This window comes from Paramormyrops kingsleyae, chromosome 6 (genome assembly GCF_048594095.1).
Source record: "Paramormyrops kingsleyae isolate MSU_618 chromosome 6, PKINGS_0.4, whole genome shotgun sequence".
Lineage (NCBI taxonomy): Eukaryota > Metazoa > Chordata > Actinopteri > Osteoglossiformes > Mormyridae > Paramormyrops > Paramormyrops kingsleyae.
Window position 1 is genome coordinate 3,395,443 of NC_132802.1, and position 18,980 is coordinate 3,414,422.

The window sequence follows — 18,980 nt, forward strand, 5'->3', positions numbered from 1 at the left end:
TGGACTAAATCTTGACATATAAAAAAAATCGCAATATCTGTAAGAAAAATTGCGGTTAGATATTTTCCCCAAATACTTCCTGCCCTAGAAATGGGCCATTTTGCATGCCGTTGAACTGTTTTATTGGCCATTCGGTCCTTCCAGTTTCAATGACTTCCTTGTTATTGGGTGTCAGAGATCTGTCAAAAGGGATGGTTGTTAGTCACATGTTTGGGAGATGGTTGGATAAAAACACATGCCAGTCAGCCAAAACTAAAGCTATTGGCTCTGCTGATGGCTCATTCTGTTCCTTACAGGGAGCCATATACAATGAAAGCGTGTATATAAAGTTTATGCATTGAAATCCATGGGTGAATAAAGATGACATCACTGACATTGAGTAAATGGGTACTTGTTGCTTATTTTTTGATTGAGATCATGACAGGTAGTGTGCATCAGTCCATGCTGAAATATTATAAATGTTTCTTTTAATGATAATATGATGAGAAAGTGACCTATGAATGAAACATTTTTATAGTTTAGTAATTTTTGGACTTTTTAAAATTCGTAATAAGGTTTTAGGTTTTTTTTTTTTTTTTTTTTTTTTTTTCTCTCTTTTCTTTCCCTTTTCACTTTATACCCAACCTCTGGCACCACCAGTGGTCCTCTGTGATAGTCACAGGTAAAAAGCACATTGTGTGTCTCAGCAGCACACTGCATACAGTTGGCACATTGTGTGTCTCAGCTGCACACTGCATACAGTTGGCACATTGTGTGTCTCAGCAGCACACTGCATGCAGTTGGCACATTGTGTGTCTCAGCAGCACACTGCATGCAGTTGACACATTGTGTGTCTCAGCAGCACACTGCATGCAGTTGGCAGAATAAATTACTCTTAACTTGTTTTCATTATGGATTTATTTAACATTCAGTAGCTGCTCACTGAAGTGTAAAACAAGAAGGGCCTAACCTCATGGGAAAACAAAACCCGAACATTGCGGTTGTGGCGGTTGCTTGCCGTCTCCTGTGGCTGCCTTGCCAGTAGCACGGTATTGCAATATTGCTGATTATCGCGACAGTTCTAAACATGTTGTTAGTATTCTGTCGCCTCTAGGATTCTGCAGAGGTATGTAATGCACCCTTAATTCGCTTCTTGTTGTAGTCATTAAATTAAATGACTTGTGTAACCATGGATGTGTAGAGTGTAGTGAAGTGTAAATAGCCACCTGATGGAGTGCATTATGTGGACAGTTTGACAGCAAAGACAAGGCTGTTCTCAGGATGTTTGTATGGTTGTAATCTTGAGGTGTTGTTGTGACTGATTGGATCTGGTTGGCACTTGTTAATTTTGCTCTCTTGAGCTTGTGTGAATACCTCTACATATGAAATACCTATATTGTGAGTGGAATGTATTATCAGACCTTCCATACCATATTGTGATTTATGGCATAATTTCTTGAAGTCGTCATCATCAAAGCTTTATGAACACTGAAAATGGCGGAGTAGAGTGACATCATGCTTTCTTGCAATCTGAACCTGGTTACCTAGCATGCACCTTTTGAGACTTTAATGCATTCCAGCTTTAGCTCTGGATTCCTCTTGCAAGATGATGTTTATAGCAGTGTCAGAAAAGGGGCTGTATGCAGCTCTGCAGGTTAGGGCGCTCTGCCTGTGATATCATGGCCAGCAGAGTGATTTCATCATTAGACCAAGGCTGCCCTGCTTTGTGATTTGCACATCGCTTTGAACAAAAGGATGTGCTAAATGTTCACCAGTAGACTGCAAACAGAACAAAACAAAATTGAATCCGGACAGCACAATGCCCCCCAATTAGCAAATTTTGCCCCCTTATGGATGGTTAGATGGACTTTAGCCTAAAAGTTGTTGGGGACTCCTGCTTAAATAAATGATGAGAATGAACCAGATTTAACTTTTAAAAATTAATATCTATCAACTGTGGTGGACAGAACTTTTCTTTTTCTAACACACACGTAACACAGATTTTGTTGAACAAACTTTGTGATTGATAATATTTGTCTTGCTGATAAGTCCGTGCACACTGATCCTTTGATTTGCTTTGTTTCCTTGGCCCTGTGGGTGTAGTTGCTGTACTTGAAGAGCAGGAGACCCAGGGAGTGGCATGGAATGAAAAGAATGAATGGAACACAGTACAAGTACACAAATGTTAATGAAGGGTGTTCATTTGCTTCAGCGACACTTCAAGATTCTCCTTAGTCAGGCCGTCTGGCTTTACCTAATGTTTCAGTGATTTTTATTTATTTATTAACTGGCTATACCGTTAATATTACTATGGTCAGGAATTCACCACATGTGTTTTAGCACAGCACTGTATTAACACAATTTTCTTAGATGCTGGGATGGAACAGTCAGTCTTTAATTACTCTCTCTACAGGCCTTTGTAATGACGCATTGTGGCAGTGTGTAGAATAGGCCTTACGTCTTGTTTCAACACCCTTTGAGACGTACATGAGTTGACTGGTACTTTCGGACGCTGAATACAAGGTGGCTGATTCAAGCAGCTGGCTGTGACGTCTGTTTATGGTAGGTTCCTCCTCACTGTGGCGACGCAAGCGGAACTGTTGACTGGAGTACTCAGAATGCGGGCTAGTTCAGTGTGGAAGAGCAGCATTCCTTCCACTACCTGTCATGTGTAACCAGGACCTGGCCGTGACGCCATCTTTGGTGTGTATCGGGTTTTGCTCTGGCTTGTGAACTTACACAGACACGTACCCATGATTGCATACGCTTTCTCATTCTTAAACATAGCCTATTTATAGTGCTTTCTCATTGTTTATGGTTTACTTACACCTAATCTATCACTTCTTCATGTTCAAACCACTTCTCCTGGTGAGGGTCACCAGTCAGGTCAGACAAGATCTCCCTTGCAGAGGCCTCAGATTGTAATTACGGTAGTGGTCCACCAATCAAATATTCAGATCGGTATCGGCACGATCCAGACCTACTTGGAACGAACAGGTATCGACCATATGGGACTGATCCATATCCGATAGTTATTTCTGCAAAAAGATCACTCCTATTTCTTGTTGAATCGCTTTGTACAATCAACTGCATGACGGCTCTTTCCCATTTTAGTTGTATTACCGTATTTTCCGCACTATAACGCGCACTGCATTATAAGGCACACCGTCAATCAGTGGTCTTTTTTCAAACTTTTTCCACATACAAGGCGCACCGGACTTTAAGGCGCTTTAAGCAAAACAAAACAGTCAGATAAGCCAGTCAACCAAAATTTATTTTACATCACGTGTTCACAATGACTGTCAACATTGTTCAAACGTTTATGAGCGTCTTCACTACTCTTTAAAACGTAAAAAAACAAGAGTCTTATACCGCTAAATCAAAAGTCAGCGTATTCATAATAACTCAAAATTGAACACTTATAATACGGTCCTATACCGCTAAATCAAAAGTCAGCGTATTCATAATAACTCAAAATTGAACACTTATAATACGGTCCTATACCGCTAAATCAAAAGTCAGCGTATTCATAATAACTCAAAATTGAACACTTATAATACGGTCCTATACCGCTAAATCAAAAGTCAGCGTATTCATAATAACTCAAAATTGAACACTTATAATACGGTCCTATACCGCTAAATCAAAAGTCAGTAAGACGCACTGTTATTTTTTAAGAAAATCAAAGGCTTTAGAGTGCGCCTTATAGTGCGGAAAATACGGTAGTTGTGTTAGCTGAAAGCTAACGCTGCCACTCGGTCTATTTGCCGCTTAGTGGGTGTGAGCGCAGTGACTTCCGCCTGATTTCATGCGCATAGCCTCTGCAGTACGAGGAACGTAAGAACATCAGATAAGACGGTGGCGATCTGGCGTATAAGTGTCAATATTTCACACTTTTAACAAACTAGTAGCACTGCTATTGGCAATCTTTGTAAAAACAGAGTTTTGAGAGATGGATGTAGTGTTTAGTGGAAAATCCCACTTCACAAAGCACACGCAGTTACTATGTTCAGGGCCTCAATCTCAATTTCCCTGGCCTCATTGGGCACGTGAGATGAGTCTCTCTTAACCTGAAGTTTCCCAGCAAGCCCTGTCTGCTCACCCAGGCTGTCCTGGGCCAGATGGGCTTCTCCCCGTGTGTTAAATCCTGCTCGCCATCAAGTAGTGATGGGTTGATAGCTCTGTCCCTCCCTTCACTCGAGTGTTCAAAACACACGTCAGCTTCAAGTCAGATGAAACAGCCTCAGTCGATCATTGATCTTTGTCCTAGGTTCCAGCTCACTTCAGTTTTCCACTGCAGAAGGGTCAGCTTGCTAAAGGCGTTGGTGGTTTTGCAGGTCGTAAGTGACATAACTGAAGAGGTGCTTATTTACTGTTCATACAGTGTTCACCATGATTTCCTCTAGCACATCTGTGAGAATCACCATCTTATATTAGCATGAAACGCTACCAGAATTAGCATTCTCTTGGGTAAATTTGCATTACGAATCCATTTTGTTCCGCTGTTCTGTAGTGTGTATTAAGTTTTGGGAATGCATTAACACAACGCAGTACTATTAATATTGAATAATATATATATATAATATACCATTTTCCCTTCAGGTAATCCATGCATATTGACACACATCACAAGTATCTCCCTGCATTTTTACCAGTCAGATGGTGATGCAACCAGCTTCGTTTGGTCATGTTTTTGGCCCTGCTAGTAATGTACAATGGAAAATCGTCAGTTTGTAGTACGGCTCAGGTATATCTCGGTTCTTGTTGGCAGTGGAAATGCGCCATTTGTGTGCGAACATGGTGTTTTTTACAGAAGGCTTGTACAACGAACAGTGATATGATCTGTCTGATAGCCTTGGGATTTGAACCCACGACCTTCAGGGCATGCACATACATCCTTAACTCGCTGAGCTACACCCTGCCCCATCTGTATTTGCATAAGGCAAATAACTCTGCAGGATGATTACCTTTAGTGTTTGTGGTCGAAAGCCATTTCAAATAACACCTGCATTACATTAATATGTCTTTGACTATCTCCATCTGCTGTTTAGGGCAATATTACTTCAGACCCAGCCTTAGGAATTATGGAACGTAAAGGATTGTGTCCACCCTGAAATAGATGTCAATCCTTAACAGAACAGTCACTCACACTAAAATTTTAAATGTATATGTGATCTTTGATCTGAAGGAACACAGAGCAGGCATACAACTGAAATCCAAAATCCAGGAAGCAATAAGTAGCAATGCTACAACAGAGCCTCTCATTTGGCTATTCTCTGGAACGTGGATATTGCTCTCCAGTTACACTCTAATATGTTGTATTATTATGTAGTAATTTGTCTATTTTGATTATTTAGAGATGTACATGTGTGTCTTTGTAAGTGTCTTGAATGGAAGGATTGATGATTGAATGAGCGGTTCATTGGGACCAAGGCAGTGAAGAAGCTGACGCCTACCCAGTGACTTTTCTTGGGGGAATTTATCTGCTTCAGTATACTTCAGCTTGAACAAGAATGGGTGTTTATTCAGTGAGTAAGACAGGAGCATGTGGAAACTGGTAGGTTTGCACCCTCTTTCTGGGTGGATATGTCCCTCCCAGGGACGCTTAGTTAGTCGGGTGGAGGTCAGTTTCTCAATGATTAAATCAAACACACAAATGTACACACAATACTGAACAGGGAATGGCTAAAGGCCTTATAATGCTCTGCAGAAAGGCACATCCTCGCGTCCTTGGCCGGAGGTTTCTACTTGAGTGAAGGTTCTGGAACGTGACATCAGAATGTGCCTGATGTACTGTAAGCTCTGTGTGACTTTTCGAGTAGCAATTTAGTGGAGGGCACAGTGTCCATCAGGTATCAGGAAGGAAATTCTACGTTCTCGAATAATGTGATGTTGATGGTTGTGTAGGGGGAAACACGTCCAGTCGGACTTCGTCTGCGAGCGATGTGGGTTAGTTGACTCACTCATGGTCCAGGTTCGTGACCTAGAGGAGCGACTGGCTCTCATCCAGCATAGCAATGAGTTAAAGGAGAGAGTTAATACGCCTTCTAGGGAGACTATGTGTACGTCACAAGCGGGGAGGGGGGAGAATGATGAACAGGTAGGTCGAGAGAGCTGGGTGAACGTAGGTCGTAGACGTAGAAAAGGGCGTACACAGTTCACAGAGGCGGCATCACCTGAAGTAACGGTTTCTAACCGCTTTCAGGTGCTTCCAGCTTTAGAGCCGGAAGAGACTGGGGAGGCAGGTGGGCCCTTGGGCACCAAGGAGCCACCTAACCCCAGTAGGAGGGAGGTTGTGGTAGTAGGGGATTCAATTATAAGAGGTGTAGATAGTTATGTGTGCACCCGTGATAGAGGGTCCCGTACGGTGTCTTGCCTGCCTGGTGCCCAGGTAGGGGACCTTCCAGATCGAGTGGACAGGCTTTTGGCCCCAGCCGGGGTGGATCCAGTGGTCGTGGTGCATGTTGGCACCAATGACATAGGAAAGGGCAGAAGGGCTGTTCTGCAAGATAAATTTATAGAAGTCGCGGATAAGCTTAGAAGCAGAACATCCACGGTGGTATTCTCTGGAATACTTCCCGTGCCACGTGCAAGTCAGGCACCTAATGTAGCTGTAGAGGAAAGCAGAATATTATATGATGATATCAGGATTATGAGTAATAAAAATGATGTGGTGGTTATGGGTGATTTTAATTTACCTGGGATACAGTGGGACACAGTCTCTGGCTCTTCTGTAAATGAACTTGAGATGGTGGAATTAGTACAGGATTGTTTTTTTACTCAGTTTGTTAATACTCCTACCAGGGGAGAAGCCCTTCTTGATCTCGTTTTTTGTAATAACCAGGATAGGATTGGAAAATTAGAGGTTTTAGACCCATTGTACGGTAGTGATCATAACATGGTTAAATTCGAGGTTAATTTTAGTGTCCGAAGAGCAAAGTCTAAATTAAAAGTATACAATGTTAGGAAGGCTAACTTTAATGGTATGAGACGGAAATTAGAAACTGTAAACTGGACAGAGTTAAATAGCAAAACAGTTGAAGAGGCATGGGAATTTTTCAAAAGCACATTGTTGCAAGTGCAAGAGGACTTCATACCTGTTTCCAGCAAAACTAAATCTAGGAAACGACAACCAAGGTGGTTTACTAAGGAAATTAAGAATAAAGTCAGGAGGAAAAGGGCTCTGTTCCACAACTGGAAAATAACTAATGATTTCAAAATCAAGCAGGAGTATCTAAGTCTACAGGCAGAGTTAAAAAATGACATTAGGCTATCAAAGAGGGATGTAGAAAGAAAAATTGCATTGGAGGCTAAGCATGACAGTAAAGGTTTCTTCCAATATTTTAACTCTAAGAGAGCACTAAAAGCTGAAATCACTAATTTGCAGGATAGTAAGGGCCTTATAATTGATAACGAAATTGATATGGTAAACGAGTTTAATGATTATTTTTCAAGGGTGTTCACAATAGAGAACACAAGTAATTTACCACCAATTAATACGAATACAGCATCGTCTATGACCAATATATGTATAACTGAGGTTGATGTGATACTAAGCCTAGCTAAACTCAAAATAAATAAATCGCAGGGGCCTGATGGCATCTTACCTTTAGTCTTGAAAGAGATGAGGGATATTATTAGCCAACCTTTGACTTTAATATTCCAGAAATCGTTATCTGCGGGTGTGGTACCATCAGATTGGAAGCATGCTAATATAACACCCATATTCAAAAAAGGGGATAGAAGTAATCCAGCAAACTATAGGCCAATCAGTTTAACTAGCATTACTGGAAAAATAATGGAAGCTATAATTCAAGTGAAAATGGTAGATTACCTAGATGCAAATAACATTATAAAGGATAGCCAACATGGATTTAGGAGAGGTAGATCCTGCTTAACGAATCTGCTTGAGTTCTTTGAGGAAGCTACAAGTGAAATTGATCACAAAAAGGCCTATGATGTGATTTACTTAGATTTCCAGAAAGCCTTTGATGTTGTCCCCCACAAACGGCTCTTGTTAAAGCTTAAAGCTGCAGGAATTTTAGGAACTGTGGCAGCTTGGATCAAAAACTGGCTAACTGATAGGAAGCAGCGAGTAGTTATTAGAGGCACTATGTCACAGTGGGCCTCCGTTTATAGTGGGGTACCGCAGGGTTCAATTTTAGGACCACTATTGTTCCTAATTTACATTAATGATATTGACACGAATACATACAGTAAACTGGTTAAATTTGCAGACGACACTAAGGTGGGCGGGGTAGCAGATACTAATCAAGCAGCAGAGAGGCTTCAACGGGATCTGGATTTAATTAGCGAATGGGCTGATACTTGGCAGATGAAATTTAACACAGATAAATGTAAGGTAATCCATGCAGGGAGCAGAAATATACAGTACAGATATTTTATGGGTTCCACTGAAATAAAGGTAGCTGATTACGAGAAAGATCTCGGTATGTATGTTGATGCTTCCATGTCCCACTCTCGCCAATGTGGGGAAGCAATAAAAAAGGCGAACAGAATGTTGGGTTATATCTCTAGATGTGTGGAGTTTAAGTCAAGGGAGGTGATGTTACACTTATATAATTCCTTGGTAAGACCCCACCTAGAATACTGTGTGCAGGTTTGGTCACCATACCTCAAGAAGGACATTGCTGCCTTAGAAAAGGTGCAACGAAGAGCTACGAGAATGATTCCTGGTCTTAGAGGAATGTCTTACGAGGAGAGGTTAGCGGAACTGAATCTGTTCAGCCTTGAGCAAAGGAGACTAAGGGGGGATATGATTCAGGTCTATAAGATTCTAACGGGTCTGGATGCTGTTCAGCCAAATGACTATTTCAATATTAGTCTAAATACTAGAACTCGTGGCCATAAGTGGAAATTAGCGGGAGAACATTTTAAAACAAATTTGAGGAAGCACTTCTTTACACAGCGTGTAGTCAGAGTATGGAATAGTCTTCCTGCTATTGTAGTGGAAGCTAAAACCATGGGTTCCTTTAAATCAGAGCTAGATAAGATTTTAACAACTCTGAGATATTAGCTAAGTTCTCCCCAAACGAGCTTGATGGGCCGAATGGCCTCCTCTCGTTTGTAAATTTCTTATGTTCTTATGTTCTTATGTTATGTCATTTAGAAACTGTTCACTCAAGAGTGGTGCACCCTCGTTTATTTGTAGGGTATTGTGTTCCATTCTATGCCCAGGTGAAACCCATGTAGGGTTTAAAGGGAGAGTTTTTAATGTCCGCCTTTTATGCCACAGAAACCAGACAGCTGCCCTCATCCTGTTTCTGTAAAGCTTCCTTGTCTGCAAAATAACCGTGTTATGGGAAACTGAGAGAGAGAGAGAGAGATCTCATTACTGTATGCTGAGTGTCTTATACCTTTAGAAAGTATTTACTACCCACCACACCAATTTCCCATTTTGCACTGTTTTACTGCAAATTTAAAATGTCAGTGATATTTTTCGTTTCTTTTCATGCACAAGTAGCTGTCTAATTTCAAAATGGAATGGAGTTTTTAGGTTTTGTGGTAAATATAAAAACCAGGCGTGGTTTAGTCTTCGCAACATTTATGTTAATGACCGCATGTCGGTTGTCTGACTGAGAGGTGTCACACCTGGCAGAACAGAGTTGGCAGTCCGGCAGTCCCGCAGTTCCGCAGTTCCGCAGTTCGGCAGTTCCGCAGTCCCGCAGTCCGGCAGTTCCGCAGTCCCGCAGTCCGGCAGTTCGGCAGTCCCGCAGTCCCGCAGTTCCGCAGTCCCGCAGTTCCGCAGTTCGGCAGTCCCGCAGTTCCGCAGTTCGGCAGTCCCGCAGTTCCGCAGTTCCGCAGTTCCGCAGTGTCATTCTGGACCTCGGTGTTTTTTGTTGTTGGTTTTTTACTTGCTACTTTTTCCTCAGTGTGTTATTGTGCAGCTTTAGACTTTACAGTGGAAACTGGTGAAGTGTTCTAGGGCTGCAACTATCGATTTTAATTTTTATAATTTAGAATTCTATTGAGTATGATTAGGGGTGTCACTATCATGAAATTTTAGCTGATGATTAACTGTCATACAAATAATTATGTTAACAGTTTGTCTTTTTCTGTTCATTTTATAACACTATTGGCCTAGAGTTAGATTAATCAGTTTTACATATACACCTTATGAGGAACTGAATAATGAATATTCAGATATAAATAAAAATTGCTTTTGCCTTTTAAGCTTTGTAAAGAATTATAGAGGCCTGATATAACATGAAGAAATAAGACTTTAAATGCCTCTGTATAGTTGATGATGTGTCTTCGAGATCCGGACCACCTGCCCGATTTTACGTCATACACCTGCACCGCCCCATCCGCTCATCCATTTTACCCAAATCATATTGTCTGTGTTTATAACAAACTAAGCCAGATAATTTATTGGAATTAAGGTAGTCTGGGGTAAATATAAGTGAGCATAGACAAAATCCATTTAAACTGTGGTATCTTACATCTGACAAGTTATCCGGCTAAGCACGAAATTTGGCTTTGTGAAACATGATACAGACCCCCGGTGTTAATGGTTCTGTTCACTTTAACAACAACAAAAAAACACATCCATTTTCTTTGCTTGTCATTTTACTATGCATTCGCAGTGTTTAAAAAAGCGTATTTATTGTATGTGCATATCACAAGAAATTACAGCATTTTAGTCTTAATGCAAAAGAAGTCAAAATTAGGTTTAAATGCATAGTGATTCCTTCTCATAATAGCGTGAATGAACATAAAATACGTACGCATTTACGCTGCTATAAAGAAATTGCCACGTGTATCGCTTTACGGAGAGTACATACTTGCGTACCGGTTATGTGCATCTATTTATATCACAACAAAACTGTGGGATCAGATATAAATGGACAAAATAACACACATTTCTCTAGTTTTTTGTTGGTTAAATGAACATGTAGTTGTGAAAAGAAATGCCAATGGCATCGAAGTGGGTCATGAAAGTGTAGTGAAACGACGTGGTACAAATTGGACACTAGTAAAAATTTGCCATGAAGTGTGATGCTGCCCATGCGCAGACGTGTCCGGTACCAATAGGGCGGGTGGTACGCAGCAGATCAGAGGCGCAATGACATGATGTCATTAAACGAGCGCCAGTTAAACATCACACGGTAGAAAAAGATGTGGTAATAGAAATGACGGTTCTCTCTCATCCACCTTTTTTGATACTGATGTATGGAGACAATTCTCACCATTATGTAAAAAATAATCACGGTCAGTTCAAATAATCGCGATCAGGTGGTTATGTTAAAATCATGACAGGGCTAATTATGATTAATCAGGTAGTTGGATCAATTATTTTAAGTGTGAGAATAAAGGAAAGCATTTACCAACCGTTTCTTTGAATAAACAAATTGTGGCTTTTACTGAAACTAAAGTTTTATTGCATAATTTTGCATATTCACTCAAAAGATTTTTTTTGTGCAGTCCACTCCTGTTCAGTGCATTAACTGCAATATTGCATCTGTAGACTGCTGCAGCATACTGTCGAGGTAAACATTTACTGAAAAGTTCAAAATATAAAGTAATGACAGATGACATATGGAAAGCATGTTCAAGATGCTGTCAGTGGTGAACCTGGTTGAGCCATACTCAAAGTTGTCCATAAAAGACTGTGGTTTACTGAAAAATATGTTAAATTTTATGACATTTATTTAGTCTCTTTGAAAGGAGAAAATTGTCTGTGGTTAATCAGGTCAGTGAAAGCCTATAACTTTTAGGAAGTGGTATTAAAGTGCACATAAAATATTACATGGGCCAAAATCTGAAGTTTGTACATATCCGCTGGCCATACGACAGTACAGAATGTATAAAAATCAAATAGTCAAAATATGGTTAAAAACATGGCAATACACACTGTTGCCAATTTTTTACCATGTGATTTGGAACCTTTCGATGAATGCTCTGAGCAAATTGTAATATCAATAACCTTGGCAGTTTACAGTTTTCTGTGATTGATATAATCAGCGCTGCCACCTTTCAAAGCAAGGTTAATAACCTGATAAAATTGAATGAAATGAAAGTTAGAGACAAGTGGTAGAAAACGGCAGAAACTATTAAAAGTTTGGGAGAATTTCAACTTGATGTGCTCTCAAACTTTTGATAGTTTCTGTCTTTTCCTTTCACTCATTTTTGTTTTCCTCCATTCTTCCACACGACAACACATTTCTCTCTTGGTGCTCTGGTTAATCTCATCTGTGCAACTGTTGCAATGTGTAATTAATCGCTCCATGGATCGTATAGCTAATATTTGAGTCAGAGTATTTGCCTTGAGTATTTTTATGAACCAGATAATTTATGTAATCGTTTCAGCCCTAAATTCTTCTGTTAGCCGGCATGTAGCTATGTTGTGTTTAGCTGGAACTTTATGGCCCAGTAACTTATAAGAGGGGGGGAGAGACAGTCATCATAATGGAGGTTGCCCATGTGCATTTTTGTCACGGCCATCATCTCTCCTCAGATGCTGCAGGATTGCCCAAAGGCTCGGCGTGAGGTGGAGTTACACTGGCGGGCCTCGGCATGCAATCACATCGTACACATCGTGGAAGTCTATGAGAACCTCTACCAAAACAAGAAATGCCTGCTGATTGTCATGGAGTGGTGTGTTCTCTCTCATGCTCCAGCATACCCGCATTTGTGTCTGTCGGGGTTTCCCATTCACTCACTCACTCACTCACCAATTCCTAATCATACCTTAATGACACACGTTCTGAGAGTCCTCTGTTGTCTTGGAGAAACTGGCAACAGATGGCTGCTCAACAGCCTGTGTCCATGGTGCAGTCAGATTTTCTAGCTGTAAAAGCAGTAGTTCATTTTAGTGCTCTGCTCTGAATTATTAACAAGATAACAGAATTAACCACTGATGGTCACTATAAAATTTCTGGTGTAGTAGTTAAGGATTTGTAGTTGTAACTGGCTAGCTACTGTCCCAGGACAGGTCATGCTACAGTAATTTTAATTAAAGTGCTTTTTTAAATTGCATCCAGCCATTTGCCACTCTTTTGTTTTTGGTAATTAAGTTGGTTATTCTATTAAAGTGTCCAGTAGGAACTGTCCCTGTATCTGACCTCCTCGGGGTCCTGTGTGTCCTTGCAGCATGGGGGGCGGGGAGCTTTTTAGCCGCATTCAGGACAGAGGGGACCAAGCCTTCACTGAACGAGGTACGGCGGCCCCTGGCACCTCCTGTAGAGGTCTGCCACTCTGTCACCTGTGACTGTCACCTGTGACAGCACAGCCTTAAGGTTTTCTCTGCCACCGTTACGGATGCTTCTATGCTGTCGTCTTTTGCCAGAGGCCTCTGAAATCATGAGGAGTATCGGGGAGGCTATCCAGTTCTTACACAGCCATGACATTGCACACCGAGACGTCAAGGTGAGCTTACTTAGGGACCTTTTGTCTGTTTTGGTGCTTCAAGATCCAAAATAATGCAGTATAGCTGCTGTTTGTTTTCTTTTCTTACACAAACCTGCCATCCTGTGTGCTGTACTAGGATACAGGGAAGATGACGAGTCCTAAACAGTCAGGCCTGTTAAATAAATGGCCAAATGCCTTAAGCCAATGCATACTTGTATTAAGAAATGTGAGTGTTTAAATAATATAGGCATTTTACTCTGTAGTCTACTAATGTCTGCAGCATGTCAGAGTGACAATGCCGTGTGGTCTGCACTTTAGCCGGAGAACTTGTTGTATACCACCAAGAGGCCCAACGCGCTCCTCAAACTGACAGACTTTGGGTTCGCTAAAGAAACTATCGTTCACAATTCACTGGCCACCCCATGCTACACTCCCTACTATGTAGGTAAGGAACCAGCTGTGTTTGCCGATTTTCATTCATTTATTTTAAATGTCAGTGGGAAACGATACTGAGTGTCTAGATCCCCCCCCCCCTCTCTGTAAAGTTTGTATATTCTCCCTGTACTTGCAGGGTTCTTTTCCTGCAGTCCCAGAACACGCTATAGAACATGGTGCTTTTCCACTGTCACTAAGAACCAAGCCATACGCAAACTTACTGTTTGTCATAGTAAATTACCCACACTGTCATGGCCCTGCTTACTAGCAGGGACGAAAGCTTGATTAGACCAAGTCAGTCGCATCACTGCCAACTGATTGGTCGAAATGCATAGAGATACCAGGGATCTGCATATATGTGCCTGTATTATATGATGGCGATAACGGCATATTCTATGCAGTCATTTTGTCGTGACACCCAGCCTCACTCCAAACCTTGCTTTTCTCACAGTAGCTTTTAAACGTCTCAGTGCTGTTAATTTGGCATTTTTAATAATGAGTCCAAAACGTAGTGCTCTCAGTGCATACAGTAGTAACTTTCTACATACTGGGGCATAATTCAGATAGGTTGTATATTATCTAAAAAGGTCTTGATGGGAAATGACACACAAGTAGTTTGACATGCAAAGTGTACAGGACAGTACTGTTTGTTTAGAAATTGGTAATAAATAGATGTTATCCTTCAGGGTAGCAGACTGTTAATGGTTGAGGTTAGGGGTGCCCAAGTATTCACAAATTTTCACATTTGCGGGGATCCTCAGAACTTAACCCTTGCAAATATGAAGGGGTTACTGTATTATTCATTATTAGTAGTATTGATACATTCCGGAAAACTTAACCTCCAATTAAAAAAAAAAAAATACTATAGAACCGCTGAAAGGAATGGATTTCTAAGGCAAGTTTATGCAGGCGAACACTAATGTCGCAGGCGTTTGATGTTAACATGACATGGGGATTGTCACAGATGTGTCAGCAGAAATCCGCTTTTATGTCACTGTCACTCTCCAAACCTGGCAACACCTGTACTGAGCCGACCCTTCTGCACTGGGAAACTGCGCTGTAACTAGTCTGTCTTTGCAATACAGGTTGGGTACAGCTTGGTTCCTGTATGCCACTGGAAAAGCCCCATTAGGCTAATTGACAAGTTACCTGTAGCATGTGTGTGAGCGCGTGTGTGTGAGCGCGTGCGTGTGCGCGCGTGCGTGAGCCTGTGTGTGTGAGCGCGCGTGCGTGAGCCTGTGTGTGAGCGAGCGTGTGTGTGTGAGCCTGTGTGTGTGTGCCTGTGTGTGTGTGAGCCTGTGTGTGTGTGAGCCTGTGTGTGTGTGAGCCTGTGTGTGTGTGAGCCTGTGTGTGTGTGAGCCTGTGTGTGTGAGAGCCTGTGTGTGAGAGCCTGTGCGTGTGAGCCTGTGCGTGTGCGAGCGCGTGTGTGCCCTGTGATGGGCTGGCATCCAGGCCAGAGTGGACCCCTGCGCTCCAGCCTGCCTGCAGCCCAGGCCAGGATAAGCAGATGGATGGATTTTTTTTGTTATTCCCACCACCACCACCCCTCCCCCCATGTTCAAAATATTTTGCTTTTTTTTTTTTTTTTACTGCTATTTATTATAAATAAATGGATTTAAATATTTTAACCTAATTTCAGCTCCTGAAGTTCTTGGACCAGAAAAGTATGACAAGTCATGTGATATGTGGTCCATAGGCGTCATCATGTACATTCTGTGAGTGAGAGTCTTTCACATAAGTCACTTATGAGACCAGCAATGATGTTTCTGTAATGGTCTACTGTCGCTGCCAACAAACTCCCAAACTACATGGTGTTTCCTGCTCCTGTGGTTCCTTATTCTCCATTTCCCCCCAGGCTCTGTGGGTACCCCCCTTTCTATTCTAAACATGGTCTGGCCATATCTCCTGGGATGAAGAAACGAATTCGAATGGGGCAGTACGAGTTCCCCAACCCAGAGTGGCAGGAAGTCTCTGATGAAGGTAACCGAATGTCCCCGCAGAGTGCAGCGGTTTCTTTGTGGTTTGGATGCAAACTCAGTTGTAGTGTTCTACAACAGGGAAACAACACGCCATAATTAAATACTGTGCGGAAGAGCTGCTATCCTTGAATTTAAATTCGTAGATGTGTTTATGGAAGCAATTCTATTTCGCATGTCACTCTAGATCAGTGTTTCCCAACCTGGTCCCTGGGGGCCCGCAAACAGTCCACGTTTTTGCCTATCGGGAGATGGGAGGGAGCAAAAACGTGGACTGTCTGCGGGTCCCCAAGGACTGGGTTGGGAAACACCGATCTAAATAAGTGCCTAATATTTAAACTGACATAAAATGTAAGGATTGTTTAGAATTCCTACCTGGTTGCTCAGGAATAGAATTTTGATGGAGATGAGTTTCTTCATAAGAAGCCCTGCACTGATGATCTGACACAAACATGACCATGTCTGACTTCAGCAAAGCAGTTGATCCGGCACCTGCTAAAAACGGAACCGACACAGAGAATGACGATAATGGAGTTCATGAACAACCCCTGGATCAATGTGAGTCTCGCTGACTCCTGCCATGTAACCAAGGGACCAATAAACATGCTACAATATACTTGTCGGGTTGTACTGTGAATTTTGATTTAACACAAGCATTGCATCAATGCGTGGTGTAATTTATAGAAAGACATCTTAATTCCTCAAACCTGCACTGTATTTTAATACACTAATTACAATTTCATCTGGACACTTTTAAGGAATATGGAACGTCGTTTTTTTAAGTCTTCATTCGATTATTATTTAAATTAGCATTTGCTATATGGAATAATTTGGAATTAATTTGAAATCTGGTCTTTTTAATGGTGATTTCAATGATCTTGAATAAAGAATGTAGTTGATGTATTTGTCAGGTTACGGAGTTGTGTGGTATGTTAGCCTGGATTTCTCCCTCACTGTTTGTACCTGGTGCCTTTGTAGCAATCGATGGAAGTGCCACAGACGCCCCTCCATACCAGTCGGGTGCTGAAAGAGGAGAAGGACACTTGGGAGGAAATCAAGGTGAGTAGAGCAGCCCACAAGCACCCTCTCTGGCTTGCCCTCCACTTCCTGCTACTTTGAAAGCTTCCTTTTCTTGTGAAGCCACCCGGAGTAATGAAACTTCTACAGTTCAGGGAGGAAAAAAGAAGTAGCTTGTTGCGTATTTTTACCGGAAGTGATCAGTGATATCTGCTTATTCTAAACTGCATGCTTCTTCTAGGAGGAGATGACCAGCGCACTGGCATCGATAAGAGTCGACTACGACCAAATTAAAATCAAGGACATTGACGAATCTTGCAACCCGCTGCTGAGGAGGAGAAAGGCTTTGCTGGCCACAAATACCCCAGCAGGAAAGACGCCAGTGACGACCGCGCCAGCTCTGAAGATGCCAGCTGCCCCTTGAGGGACTGCACGCGTGCATGCATACACACATGTGCGCACACGCATTTGTGGAAATGTACTCACACGTACATGCGGATGTTTATACGTGTGTTCACACGCATCACAGGCGGCTGCTTAGGTAGCCCATAATCACAGCAGTAAACCAATTATATGAAATGATAAAAAGCATGTTTATTTTTTAAATTTTATGTTTTTACTTTTCAACAATTTTTTTTTTTTTATTACATTCTTACCAAGCATACTCTTCGCTCAAATCAGAAAGATATTTTAAGCAAAAGTAAGATTAAAAAAGAATATCAGTCTCTGAATATAGCAGGGTATGTCAGTTGCACTGCCTGAAAACACAAGAACTGGCTCTCCATGTCAAACCATCAAGTTATGTAGGTTGACCAGTTCTTAATAAAGAAGTGTTTTTAAATGTCAGTCGTCTGTATACTTTTTAAATAATAAACTCCAAATGTAGTTTTCTACCACAAAACTATTTTTGTACGACTGAAGGCGGAGTTCTTGTTGACTTTTTTTTTCCTTCCCCCAGGTATTTTTGCAAGTAAAGGTCTTTGTGTTCTGTTCCTGATTGACACATCTTGAAGTCCACGATAATGTCTAACTAATACAATTTGTTACTGCTAACCCTAGAACTCGAGCAGTTTTGTTTTTGTGTTTTAACTCCATGATTGGTGGGTTCAGTATGTTTGGTCTAGTAAATGTTTGTTTTTCTTATGTGTTGTTCACCACATAGTTTGTGGTCAAATTACGGCTTTATGTAACTGCTTTGTGATTATACCATGAAAAGTATTGTTTCACCCATGTAAAGTTACAACTTTAATTTCTTGGTGAAATTAGAATATTTGCCTAAAGGAATTTTGCCCTGACATTTTGTGTTGAATATTTCTAGTTTGAATACATGTTTTGAGAGAAAAAAAAACCTACCATTTGATTAGTTTCAAAACTTAACCCAGTTTTACAGTCAGCTCCATGTCTGTCTGCCACTGTCTGTATGCTCTCGCCCCCATTTTAAGGTAGCTCATTGTCCATGGTACTGAAAATGTTTTTAACTGTTTATTTTAAACTGATTTTCTATCATATTAGAATTTCTGCAAGTGTTTTTTATAACCATTGTCATCCCCAGAAGACTTTCACGGATATTGCAAAGCACAGCTTTCCTTTTCTTCCCACTCATATCTGTTATGTCTTATAAGAACCACTTTAGTTCAAACTCCTGAGACTATACTTGCATTAGAATAAAATGGTTCAAATTAAAATGTCTCTTTTTAACCTTTGCTGTCCTGCAAACCAAATCCATATGTTTGTATGTCAGTGGACAATGAGTATTTAAAAAAAAAAAAGTTGAAAGGATGTTTCTAGTAACGGCTGCATATCAGCCCAATACAGCAGTTTGACATTGGTAATTACAGCTAATTGTAGAATGAGTGGCTGATGTGTGGTGGGGGGGGAAGATGTACAGTGGTACCTCGGTTCTCGAACTCACTAGAACTCGAATTTCTTGAAAGTCGAACAAACCAGTTTGACCTAGAACTCGATCTGAATATCAGAAGTCGAACCATGAACGCTGACCTAATATAAGTTGTACGCGCCAGGAAATGAGTCATACTACAATGCAATTCTTCCCCACGGGGATCAATAAAGTATCAATCAATTACTTGAATGCCTTCTTCACAGACTGGACGATTAACCAAATAAATCAGCTCAACATTACAGTAACTAACAATAAAAAAACACTAACTTACGTGTACTATTAGAGCATTTATGTCATTTATT

The 18,980-nt window shown here is 41.2% G+C and overlaps 1 protein-coding gene across 2 annotated transcripts in view; it reads left to right on the plus strand.

Annotated features, from left to right (window-relative positions):
• The window catches only part of LOC111834362 (MAP kinase-activated protein kinase 2-like), a 29,671-nt gene extending 11,208 nt beyond the window's left edge, over positions 1–18,463 (plus strand). For both annotated transcript variants that reach the window (XM_072713384.1, XM_023793558.2), the window contains 9 exons: positions 12,458–12,597; positions 13,093–13,157; positions 13,289–13,368; positions 13,669–13,795; positions 15,425–15,500; positions 15,641–15,765; positions 16,234–16,319; positions 16,740–16,820; positions 17,020–18,463. In XM_072713384.1, the coding sequence (XP_072569485.1) occupies positions 12,458–12,597; positions 13,093–13,157; positions 13,289–13,368; positions 13,669–13,795; positions 15,425–15,500; positions 15,641–15,765; positions 16,234–16,319; positions 16,740–16,820; positions 17,020–17,202 (963 nt within the window). In that variant the 3' untranslated portion in view covers positions 17,203–18,463. The remainder of the gene's footprint in view (positions 1–12,457; positions 12,598–13,092; positions 13,158–13,288; positions 13,369–13,668; positions 13,796–15,424; positions 15,501–15,640; positions 15,766–16,233; positions 16,320–16,739; positions 16,821–17,019) is intronic.
• The last annotated feature ends 517 nt before the right edge of the window (positions 18,464–18,980 follow it).